The 12,638-nt window shown below is 44.4% G+C and overlaps 1 protein-coding gene and 1 long non-coding RNA gene across 6 annotated transcripts in view; one reads left to right on the top strand and one right to left on the bottom strand.

Annotated features, from left to right (window-relative positions):
- The window catches only part of LOC309349486, a 112,954-nt gene that overhangs the window by 26,056 nt on the left and 74,260 nt on the right, over positions 1 to 12,638 (bottom strand). The gene's annotated exons all lie outside the window — the stretch shown is intronic.
- GALNTL6 (polypeptide N-acetylgalactosaminyltransferase like 6) overlaps positions 1 to 12,638 on the top strand; it is a 455,987-nt gene that overhangs the window by 415,941 nt on the left and 27,408 nt on the right. For all 4 annotated transcript variants that reach the window (XM_081875341.1, XM_081875343.1, XM_081875342.1 and 1 more), the window contains exons 9-10: positions 896 to 1,003; positions 8,099 to 8,320. In XM_081875341.1, the coding sequence (XP_081731467.1) occupies positions 896 to 1,003; positions 8,099 to 8,320 (330 nt within the window). The remainder of the gene's footprint in view (positions 1 to 895; positions 1,004 to 8,098; positions 8,321 to 12,638) is intronic.

Here is a 12,638-nt window from a genome sequence, read left to right as displayed (position 1 = left end):
ATAACCTTAATATGAGTGTTTTGCTAACTTTCCAAAAGCTAATGTAATCAGTAATGTATATTGTCCTTTGGACACTGTTCCCTGTCTTTTCAGTTTTCCATTATCTTGCTTCTGAAAGGTTTAATTATACTTTGCCTTTTAGCTTCACTGCCTCAGTCATCTACACACAGTTATCTACACACATAGCCTCAGTCATCTATACACATAGCAGTTTTGAAGTTTACGATGTCCAGAAGATGCTTCAATAATTTTCAGAAATTGCAAGTGCTCAGTAAGGAGGTTGCCTTTGATAATTTCCAATTTCAAAATCCCATAAGATCACATATTTATGCTGTATTAACTATTACCTAGTTTGTCCTTTATAGTTCTTTAAAAAACCCCAACTTAGATGCAAAATACATTTTTTTCCTCCAAGCAATGAATGACCTTCCCCACCATCCTAATAAGAGCAATAAGCACAGTAATCTTGATATCGTCAATATACTTAGTATTCTTAATATTCTCTTTATTTCTAACACTTCTAGTATTTCTAATACTTTTTTAAAAATGTTTTGATTTCTATCCTGATAATGATGGTATATAAGACTAGATTAAGCTTATCATGGTTATTTGGTAGTTTCCTTTTCTTTCTTTGAACTAGTACTTAATTTGTGCTTAACTCATGTCTCTATGTCCTCTTCAGTTTGCTTGTTTCAGTTTTGTTTTTTGTTTTGTTTTTTGTATATTTTTTCATTCGAAATAAATAATTAAAAAGAGCTATGAGCACAGAATGGTGGGGGATTTTTTTGCATACACTTGTAAGTTTTTCAGATCCTGATTTTCTCTTTCAGCGGTTGCCAAGCACATTCTCACCTTACAGAAATTCACTCTCTTTTCTTTTTTGTTCCTCTCTCAGGTCTGGATGTGTGGAGGAGGGATGTTTGACGTTCCGTGTTCTAGAGTGGGGCACATCTACAGGAAATATGTCCCTTATAAAGTCCCATCTGGCACCAGTCTAGCAAGAGTGAGTAACTTATGTTCTGAGGTTCGTTCAGATGTGAGACTTGACCGTATAAAATGCTGTCTAGGAAGCCTGTAACCCAAAATGGAGACTCCTTTCAAACATCACATTCCTCATCTACCAAACCTTAGGAGCATCAGGAACAAGTGATGGTCTCAAGAACTCCTTCCACTCCTTCCTTCCCTTCTCACATGCAGTTCCAAAAACGATTTCCTAATTTCTCCAAACCACACTTTGCTATGGCATCCAAAAAAGCAAACTATGGTGTGAGCGATCCATTACACTGGAAAAGCGAGGGGAATCCACAAACCCCATGTGGTTGGCCACTGTGGGGAAAAGGATGCTGGATTAGGTGGGCTTTTTAGTCTGGTGGATCAGGGGACTTCATATGTTTGCCCATGATAGCCGTCTTGTAGCCTTCTAAAAATAAAAGCTAAGAAGACAAGGACCTCTGCCTTCCTTCCCTGTAATTCAAGCACTGGAACAATCTATCCAAATCAGGATTGCAAAACCATAGAGGGATCACTCAACACCCCGTTTGTCACTTTGAACAACATGGTAAATTGTGGTTTGAGGAAACCAGGTCATCTACTAAGCCACAAACAAAGTAGGAGGACAGATATCTTGTGCTTGTTACACTTTCACAATCCTCCAAGGCATGATTTGGACGATTGAGAATGAATGTTGCCACTGTCTCCATTTTTTTGGAGTAGCTAATAAAAAATGTAATCTGCTTTTGCAGAGGAAAATGTCTATTTTGGACAAAAATGCATTGCTGCAAGATCTGATAACGTAGGCCAAATTTGCCATAAGTACCTTGGAAAGACAACTAACTTCCAGTAAGCAAGAGAGGGAAAACTCCATTTACTGCTTGGAAGCTCCTCAGACATAATTCTGAAGAGAGTTCAGCTTCAGCAGAGGACCCACAAAGCAAGTCTGGCAAAGTGGTTCTCTTAGAAATATTGTTGCAGGTATCTGCCTGGCCCTTCAACTTCAGGGACAGAAGCATCTGTGGGACTCTAAGCTGAAGGGCTGATTTTAACATTACTCTTGTCACTGAAAGGAAATCAGTCAGTGAAATAAATTCCAGTTGGAAATAACAACCCTGGCACAGGTTGCTGCAATATATGAAGGGTACGTTGGAAATCGCCCTGAGTCAGCAAGCCTCATTTTGCTCTGATGCTCCCTTTGGTTTCAGTTCAAGAGGCAAAAGCTCAGCTGATTGCCCAATCAGTTCCCACATGCTCCATTTCCTGAGCCAACTGCCAAACAAAGGAGGCTCAGTTAACATGAAGTGATCTCATAAGGTCATTTTATGGAATCAATGAATTGCAAGCTTACCAATTGATGCGTTTTCAAGAGCTCACGTAGAAAAGGAAAAAGGAATCTTTTGTGTAAAGATTGCAGAAGGAAGTACCTTTGTGAGCCCGTTTGGACCTTAAATGCTGGCAATTGACAGGATAAGGAGGGGCAGAAGATGCATGCGCTCCAAGGTTAGGGAGGTGGCAAAACAGCATAGGGGTGGGAGGACAGAGAAGAGAGGTGCACCACGGCTGTGGCCCATGTTTGGTGACTCTTTACATTCTGACTGAGTTCCATTTATTAGTAGATGTGGGCAATAACATAAAGGAGGAGGTGGATGGCCATATAAGGTCTCACCTTCCTGCCCACCCCAGGAAGAAGAACATGAGAAGCTACTGTGGCCAGCCCAGTAGCAGGACGATGATGGCCCAGATGAGAAAGAGGTTCTCCTCTTTGTATCCTGCTGCCGCCACCACTTCACATAGGGCACAAGGAGGGAAACCACTGCTGCAGTCAGGGGGCTTCAGTGAAGACCTTCGTCTCCCAGGGCAAAATCTGTAGATCCGGACCTGGTAGCTGATGCTTGACTTCGTCTCCAGTCACTCACACCATTGACAGAACAGCAGTGAGGCAACAAGTCCCCTTGAACTCAATGGGCATGCTTCTGAGAACACATGTATACAACAACAACATCTTCTTGATCATTAAACCCGATCACATCTTTTGCTTCTGACACCTCCTCCTCCCAATCTGCTCCTTCTCCCCCCAACCACTCACCATCATTCTACCACCAATCCCCTGGCTCTAAGCCGCCTTCCCTTGTGGGTTCCCTAGGGGTTTCCCCAGCAGGTGTCTCCCACCACTCCTCAGCATCCAGCCCATCTATGACATTTGTGTTCTTCCAAGTCAGTGCACCTGCCTGCATCTTTGGGGCAGGTGCAAGGACAACCTGCTCCACCCCTGCCCTGTCCCATTATGCTGCAGCAATGCTGCTGCCGGAAGGCCAAGTCTATGGCTCCTCTCTGTCAGCCACACCTTCCTTTTCTAAGAGCGCCACAAAACCTAACACCGACACTGATGGGCTCAGCCCTTTTTAATCAATGAACCCAATTCTCTCCTCCTCTTCAGATCTCACTTCTATAGCAATGCTTTTTCTAACTTTCTTCGGCCCCTCCTCAATTATATAGTGCCACCTCCTCCAGATTCAACTTGGCTTCCCCAGCCCCCTTTGGGTTTTTTGCCACTTTAGCATAGATGATTGGCTTTCTAGACAAGGCCTCCTTCATTCATAGGTTCTGCGCCTAATGCTGGTGTGTTAAATAACTGGTAAACGGTAGCTGTGTCTATCCTTAAGTACCTAAGCTGGGAGCGACTGGCAAATTGCTAAATAATACAGCACATAGTATGATTTTATAAATGTGCTCAAGAGGGGGCAGCCAACTTCTGCAAGGGTATCTCTGCAGCGGCATCCTCATGAGGTTTGAAGAATTCTGCATTTCAGTGATCCAGAACTGATGTGCAGCTGGGGGAGGGGTGCCATGTGCTTTCTAGTTTCTGTCCCATTTGCCCATACTGTCAAAATATGATGGCTCAGAAATTTCTCAGAAGGATGAACTTGTATTGTTTCTCATAAACAAACAAACAAACAAACAAACAAACAAACAAAAACTCCTGTCATTTAAGAACAAGGACTCCTGAGCTATCATCTCCTAAACAGCTCTAATTTCACATCCCCAGTTCCTGCTGGCATAAATGTTTTTCTTTCTGTTGTGGAGACAAAGCAGGTGGTAACCTATCTTGCTGTGCCAGCTGAAATGTGCTCCATTTGTTCTCTATCTCGCTCCCTTTGTATTCAGATAAGTCTTATTGGTTCTGAGACATCTAGCTTTGTTCAGACTCTCGAAGCACAGCAGATTAATCAAATTCAAGAGAGGTGCTTCTAAATGAATGTCGGAAGCAAATCACAATGGGAGAAGTCATTCTAAGCAGAAACATTATCTTACGCCACAGATTATGAGATGAGTATTGCTCTTCATCTTCTCACAGAAGATACCCTTCAATGCTCTATGACTAGTACTCTATTAAACAGCTAGCGTCGCCGAGGTTGCAAGTTCTGCTTTTGAAGTGGGGTTGTATGTGACACGTCCACTCTCAAAATATCCTCTCAATGAAACCTTGATTCAGGAGTCTGATCAAAGAGAAAAATAAAATATGAAAATGTACTTCCATCTAGTGGGGAGAAAGCAGAGGAAACAACAACACTAGAGTAACGCTTGCAACCTCCTGTTTTTAGAACATGTGGGTGCTCCTTCAGATTAGAGGTGAACTGCAGGTAATTCAGTAAATGACACAACAAATCATATAATTGAAAAGTTGGAAGGGGCCACAGGGATTATGTAGTCCAACCCAACCACCTGCTATGCAGGAATCCTTTGCCCAACGTGGGGCTCAAACCCACAACCCTGAGATTAAGAGTCTCATGCTCTACATACTGAGCTACCCCAGCTTTTGTAGAGCCCTTCCTAGACTGGATTGCCGCAGATGACACATATTGTATTGCATTTTTTAAGGTTGTCTCATTTATTATTATTTTTAAAATGTTGCAGGTAGAGAATTCTAGCTAACAACTCTCTCTTATCACAAGGATTTTTAATGTGGGGGGAGCCATTTAAAAATATGATGCTCCCAGCTGCTGTCTGAAGTGCTACAGATCAGTTTTGGGGAGCTTATCCCAGTGTTTCCCAACCAGGGGCCATATGCCCCCCCGGGGGGCAGAATATTCCAAAGGGGGCACAGGTGAAAAATGTGTAAATGGGGGGGGGCATAGCACAAGGCTAGGGGGCCACAGAGGGAAGTGAGAAGTGAAGGGGGGAAATCCTTTTAAAAAAATAAATCCTGATTGGCTAACTATCCACTTGGCCAAGCACAAGCGGGTAAAGTGTCAGCCCACCAGGGCCCAGCACTCCTTTTTGCCATGTGCGTTTTCTTGGAGCAGTCCTGGTTTGTTTCCGGCAGGAGAGGGCAATCACTGAGACTCCTGCATTGACTAGTAGAGCCCGCGATCCAGAACCCCCAGGTCAGGCAAGTGCAGCAGTGGGGTGGCAATGGGTAGGGCTGGGTGAGCCGGAGCTGCTTGTTGCTGCCACCAGTGCTGGGCCCAGTGGCAGCCTGGGCCTGATTCTGCAAGGTGCAGAGTGAAATCCACCCAAGCGCCTAGTGGATCAGGGCCTTTGGATGTTGCTGAGGGCAGTAGGACCCAGCAGCTGCAGCAGCCCGGCTCTTCAAAGTGTGGGGTGAAATCCACCCGAGCGCCTAGCTGAGCAGAGTGGAGTCGTCTGGTGCTGCTGACTTGCATCTAGTAAATAATTAAGTGTCTACTGAGAAGAAAGACACACTAAGTTCAGTGGGTCTTACTCCCGGGTAAGGGTGGGGGGGGGGGGCTATAGTGTTTTATCTAGGCAGCCAGGGCTCCTCCAGATGACAAGATCTTTTTACACCAGATCAGTGAGGATCAGTTGCTTTTAAAATTCTCCCATATATACCGAACTCCCTGTGTGCTTTTTGGACTGTATCTGTAGATTTCCCCTCTGTGTCAAATAACTGGGGTCAAATAAGTGTTGTTTACTTTTTATAATATGTGGAAGATGGATCTTCCTTGGGAGGTTCTGGACTCTCCTTCCTTGGAGGTTTCTAAGCAGAGGTTGGATGGTCATCTGTCATGGATGCTTTAGCTGAGTTTCCTACATTGCAGGGGGTTCACTAGATAGATGACCCTCGGAGTCTCTTCCAGCTCCATGATTCTATGTTTTTCTGCTTCAACAATATTTCATTATGCTCCTATCATTTTATGTAATTGTATTTTGTATAAATTATAAAAATTATAAATAAAACATGTTCTATTTACAAAGAAACCTTTAAATTGCTACCTTTCTACCAGTCGGATGGGGGGCATGGGCATAGCCGGGATTTTTGTTAGGGAGGCATTCTTTTGTTGGGGGGGGGGCAGAACCTCATATTTGTATTGATTTGTACTTATTTGGAGGGCAACTGCACAGGAAGGAAACAGGGTGGAAGGTGCCCACGGTTCAAAATAGGGTGGCAAACACTGGCTTAGACCATCCCTTCCTCTCAGTACAAAATATGTGGGTTGGATTACTGCCACCATGAAGCGTGTCAGACCTGTGTCTCAATCCTTTGCTTGGAAGCAGCTGTGATAATTCATGTTTACATCATTCCTTCTGTTTAAGGAACCCTGATTGCAATAATATTTTATACTGAATGATCAAAACTCAGGGCATGGTGTTTACTTCTGTTGTGTGCTGCATTCCAGCACAGAACAAGTAATGTCTCATACAAGGTGGAACAATTCCTTTTAATAATGAACTCAGGTGTTGAGTGCCATTGACTATATAGCCATGCAAGGCCACTGAGAACCAAGAGGGAGAGGTCACCATAGTTAGGAAATCCAAACACCTGAAGAAGTGAGAGCCAGTGTGGTGTAGCGGTTAAGAGCGATAGACTCGTAATCGGGTGAACCGGGTTCGATTCCCCGCTCCTCCACATGCAGCTGCTGGGTGATCTTGGGCCAGTCACTCTTCTTTGAAGTCTCTCAGCCTCACTCACCTCACAGAGTGTTTGTTGTGGGGGAGGAAGGGAAAAGGAGAATGTTAGCTGCTTTGAGACTCCTTAGGGAAGTGATAAAGCGGGATATCAAATCCAAAGTTAAACATTTTTATGGGGGGGATGGACTAAAGGACAAATAACCTTATAAGATCTGAGCATGCTCAGTGCTCACATAATGGGGGTGGGGGTGGAAAAATGAGAGGCTGGAGATAAAATAATATGGAGCCTGCTGGAAAAGAGAGCATGATTCAGGAGCCCTGAATAGGAGCAATCCACACTGCAACATTTTATTGTAGCTCCCACTTGTAACAACAAGCAGAGGCGGTGGAAGGGGGGGGCGTGGTGGGTGCGGGCCGCCCCGGGTGTCACCACTGAGGGGGATGACACAATGTCGGGTGGCACTCACTGCAGGGCCTGCAGCACTCCGAAGCCACACGTCTCTCCAGAGAGATGCGGTGGCTTGGGCGCGCACAGGCTCCGAGCTGCCCAAACGGTCCGCCTGCTGCCTCCCCCCCCCCAGCGGTAGGGCAGCTGCGTGGGAGGAGGCAGGCATACTCTAGAGGCCCCGTGGTGCGCCCACCCCTAGGGGCAGCTTGCCCCGCCCTTGGCACGCTGCTCCAGGCGCCCGAGCAGCTTCTTCCGCCACTGACAAGTTAGCAGTGTGTTGATGAGGCAAAACAGAAGTCTGTCTCCAGATATTAGTTTTGCAAGCCCAGGAATATATTGGGCTTTTAAGGGGGAATGTTAGGACATCGGATTATGCTCGGTATTATCTCTTTAGAAAGAACCTCAAACTCCTACATATTTCCAAATGGAAATGATGTGGGAAATCAACTCAGGCAATCAAGCAACAAGCAAGAGAGATATCTGCAGTAAGATTCCATGGAAATAATTAAGTGAGCCTTTACTGTATCTCGTTAATTAAATCCCTTCCAGTAATTGCATTGAAGTTTCTGCGGGGTTTTTTGTTGTTTTTTTAAAGGAAGAGAGAAGCCATCAGTCTGACTTTTATCAGGCTCCTAATAGCAATTGAATGCAAAAGCCTTCCATTTGCTTAATGCACAACCATCCAAAGCTAGATAAGGGAATGGCGTATTGTAATTGTGTGTGTGTGTTATCAGTGCTAATACTTAAGCGGGAAGAGATGACTGACTCTTGCTTTCTGCTGCTCAGAACCTGAAGCGCGTGGCAGAAACGTGGATGGATGAATTCGCAGAGTACGTTTACCAGAGGCGGCCTGAATACAGACACCTCTCCACTGGCGATATCTCAGCCCAGAAAGAGCTTCGCAAGCACCTGAAATGCAAGGACTTCAAGTGGTTCATGGCTGCGGTGGCTTGGGATGTCCCTAAATATTTCCCTCCGGTGGAGCCACCACCTGCTTCCTGGGGAGAGGTGAGGAACATTATCGAATATGAGCCAGTTGCTTCAGGTGCTGTCGGATGCAATACTACATTCCCTGCAAAGTGGCTGCTGTGGTGACAAAGCATTCACAAAATTAGTTCCAACTTCCGTGGCCAGAGAGGTCAGTAAGGGAGCGGGTAGCAGTTGGAACCACCACAGTAGGTTGATGTAAGAAACGTTTTGCCTGTGACCCTTTATAATTATCTAAGCAGTGTCTAGCAGCACCGCACTGTGGATGCACATGCAAAAAGGTTTTCAAAATGCAAAGATCCTTGTTGCCATGCTAATAATAATAATAATAATAATAATAATAATAATAATAATAATAATATGGTGCCTATCTGACTGAGTTGCCCCAGCCGCTCTGGGTGGAGCTGCAGAGCCATCCTCTATTGGTGTGTAATTACTATTTAGCAATTGTCTTTTATGCTTTTAAGCATTTTGTGTTGTTTTAATTTGTGTAAGCCGCCTTCAGTCCTGGTCTGGAGAAAAGGCAGGCTATTCGTATTATTAATAATAGTAATAATAATCTTGACACTGCTGCTTGTCCAGGCAGAGCTGGGGCAAATGCACTGGCGGGAATGCCAGATTGGTGGCATACTTCCTACCTGCACACTAATCCTGCCCCAGTCTTGCCATGACTCCATCCTGTCCAGATAACCAGCAGTGACACCAGTATCAGGAGTGTAGCTCTACCTCCCCACTCCTGACATGCGCTGCTACTGATGGATTGGTGACTGCTGTATGTATTGTTGCACTGAGTTCTGTGCCACTTCTGACATTAGAACCATACAATATTTGTGTGTGTGACAGTGTGTGTGTGCAAATGGCAGCTTGGCTTCCCAGTTTTCCTATCCCCCGTTTTCTCACATTTACACACAACAGGAACACACACACACACATTTTGCCTTTCTCCTTGCAAAACTCTGTCTGCTGCAAATGAGTGATTGATTGGCAGCATGTGTTCTTGCAAAGGCTAAACGTGAATTTTGAACATCACCAAGTGTACCCTTGAAGCAACCTGCTATTTTGGGTTTCTTTGTGCCTCCAGCCATGCAGTGCTGGAAGGGAATGTGGTGCATCTGGCCTTCTGTTTTCCCTTTTCATCACTCGAAGCAAATGCAGAAAGTCAGATGGATTTGCAGAGGGGTGCAATGTGAAAGAAATTCACTGCTTAGTGAATTCATTGCTAGCTATTTTACACTTGGGCCTGTGTTCTGGCTGTGATTCTGTGGCCACAGAATTTGGATTCCTCAAAATCTCACTAAAAAACAAGGACACTATCCACCTTTGCATGGATGCAACCTCTCACGTCTGGAGGGTTGGCCCAGAGCTCACCAGAGTCCCCTTCACTGTCTCCCCTGACAATTGTAGTCTGCTGGCCATTTTATAGGCTTTTGGTGCTCATCCAGCTGTTGGTCTTCTCCTTCATCTAGCTCTTAGGGCTTCTCCAGATGGCCTATATATTGTGCATTCATCCCGGTTTGCTGACAAAAAGCTTATGTGAAGTTTAGACTGTGTTCAGAATACTTTCCAATTTGTTTGCAGGGCACTTAGATGACAATAAGCATTTCATCCTTTTATTCGGGTGTTGGTTGTGGTGGGCCAATGTACCTCTTCCCATCAGACATTCACACATCTCACACTTTTCAATGTGTTTCCCCATCACTTTCCTAACCGCAAAACGTCTGCTTCTCTTTTAAAGTGGATTAGTTGTACTAGGGCAACAGAGCCCTTTGATCCATGAACTGTGCAGACCTACATTTATGATATGTGCTTGAATGTGTCCCGCAGTCAGGACACACCTTTACTCTTCCTCAAGCTTGGGCAATTCTGTCCATCTGAATACAGATGCTCACTCAGCCTCCTTTGGACCTAATAGCTGCACCTTATGTGGATGAGGATACACAACCCCATCGAGGGCCAATAGTGCCAAGTAACAAAATGCAGCTAGGATTGTTTTGGGGCCTTTTCATTCTCTGGACCTTACCCTGTTCCTTTTCTCTTCTCCTGCCATCAGCGATTCCCAAACTCATTGTGATGGATAAGCAAACCCACTTCCTGGCTTCTCCAAACTTGCCTAAATCTGAATGAAAGCAAAGCACGCTGCTTTAGCCTCATCTTTGCAGACAACTTAACTCAGGAATCTCATGAGGGGCATTTGGGGAGGGGGGTTGTACCACAGTGACATGAAGGTCCAAAAGGGAGAACTCTGAAGTTGGGCCTAGCAACAAATGCAGGAAAGAATCAAAGTGTTAGAAGTGACAAAGCTCCTTTGCTATGATATTAGTTTCAGTCGACACTGTGGCTTTAATGACTCCATCTCAGCCCATCGACTTGCTGCATTTATGGTGGCATAAAGGCAACAGTTAAAAAAGAATCTCATCTGGAATGCTGCACCCCCTCTTTGCCTGTCAAATTCCCTCCATCAAACCTAATGTCCTTCTGAATTCCAGAGACATTGTTTTATCTGTGCCTGAGCTTCTGTTCCCAACTCCTTTCTTCTTCTTTTTATGGCTTCTTTCTTTTTACGGCTTGCACAAAGGAATCTGTGTGTGCGTGTGACTGCTTTAAAAAGTTACTAGATATCAGTTGGCTTAAAAGGCAGCTTATTGCTAGGCATTGAGCCTGTAGATGCTGCTTTGTGAAGTATGCACTGCTCTCTTTCTCTGTCTCGCTAATCACAGTAGCTATGTCTGTTCAAGTGATATGTGCGCTGCTTTAAATTTAAATGCACAGGGCAGCCTTCCTTCTTTTGTATTCTGCACCCTTGAAAATCTTTCAAACGCTCTCCAGTTGCAACACAGCCACTCGAGCATTCAAGTCACTGGGGCTTTGCTATGCGAAAGGCATTTGGTAAATTTGTGGGGCTTGGAAGCCTTTTATGATGCTGTATTGAACTGTGGCGACCCTAACAAGCGAGTCAAGGCACCAACTTTGATAGTCAAGGACAATACACTATTTGAACAGAACATTCAATTGAAAAGCATTTCTGACTTGATTTGCTGTGTGTTCCAGACACTAGAGATTGCTTCATTTAGAAGCTTCAGCCCTTTGCTACATCCAGCATCTGTCATTGTTAAATGCTGCTAGACTGCTGCCCTGTATTTTTCTAATACCATGTAAACTTGGTTTTCAATTAATCTTATCAGGGTAGAAAACAGTCATGCACCTGTCAGTTTGATTGACCAATTCGTGGCTAGATCATTGCTTGAAAATGGAGCTTGAGTTGATTGCAACTAGCCAGCCCAGTTTTCAGATTACTACTGCTAGGATTTATCACATGAATATACCACACTTTCCCCAAGGAGACTATTTCTCATGATGATCTTGGGAGGTGGGCTTGACTGAGAGATGATGAGAGGTTCCTCAGGTCTCCAGTTTTGTCAAATGGATGGATTTCTCTGCCCTCTTGCTGCAGTTTCTAAGAGCTGCATTAAGTGGACAAATGTGATCTCCTTTTCATGAAACGGATTGAAATTCTCTTCTAGTTAGTGAACAAGAAGTATCATTTACCCTCTCATGTTATGAAAGGTTTTACATACAAAGGGCAATTCCTCTTAAGTGTGTGTGTGTGTGTGTGTGTGTGTGTGTGTGCGCGTGCGCACACACACACACACATACACACGTATATATATGGATCATATGGATGTCCAGATTGACCCTGGGAATAGCTATGCATATAACAATCTTGTATTCATCAGAGGGTTGGCCAGATGCAAAAAAATAACAGGATCCTTTCACCTTTAATAGTTGTGCAGAAGAGAGAACTTCAGCAGGTGTAGCTTGTATGGCAAACTGCTGAAAGTCTTTCTTCTGCACATCTATTAAAGGTGCAGAAGCCCCATATTCTTTGGCCACCGTAATTCATTGATAGGAAGTCATTCTTGAGAGTGGGATTGAGCCTTTAAAATATAAGATGAGAAGTAGCCATGACTCATTCTGCCACATGTATTTTAATCGGAAACCTTGAAAGCTTTTTTTGCTGCAGCGACACAGTTCATAAGATCCAGAAGCAGCTGGATGATTTTAGTATTTAAAAGTGCTGGGCTGTAAGGATAATTCATTCATATTTCCATCTCATCAAAGTGAAGCCTTTCACTGCTGCTGCCACCGGTAGCCCGACAGTTCTGTTTTTCTTTCCCAGATCTTTTTCATTTTAAATTAAAGCAAATTTGCTTAATTAGGACTGTAGTTGGGGTGCCAATAACAGATGAAAGGGCGTGTGGCTCTCACTGTGTGATTAGCGGGCTGATGTTGTGGATCATTATTTTTAAACGTAGAACACTCATTTATAGTTATTGCATCC

This window comes from Podarcis erhardii (genome assembly GCF_964252035.2).
Source record: "Podarcis erhardii genome assembly, chromosome: 9".
Classification (NCBI taxonomy): Eukaryota; Metazoa; Chordata; class Lepidosauria; order Squamata; family Lacertidae; genus Podarcis; species Podarcis erhardii.
Note: the sequence above shows the minus strand (reverse complement) of the source record. Positions and strands in the feature narration are given on the sequence as shown.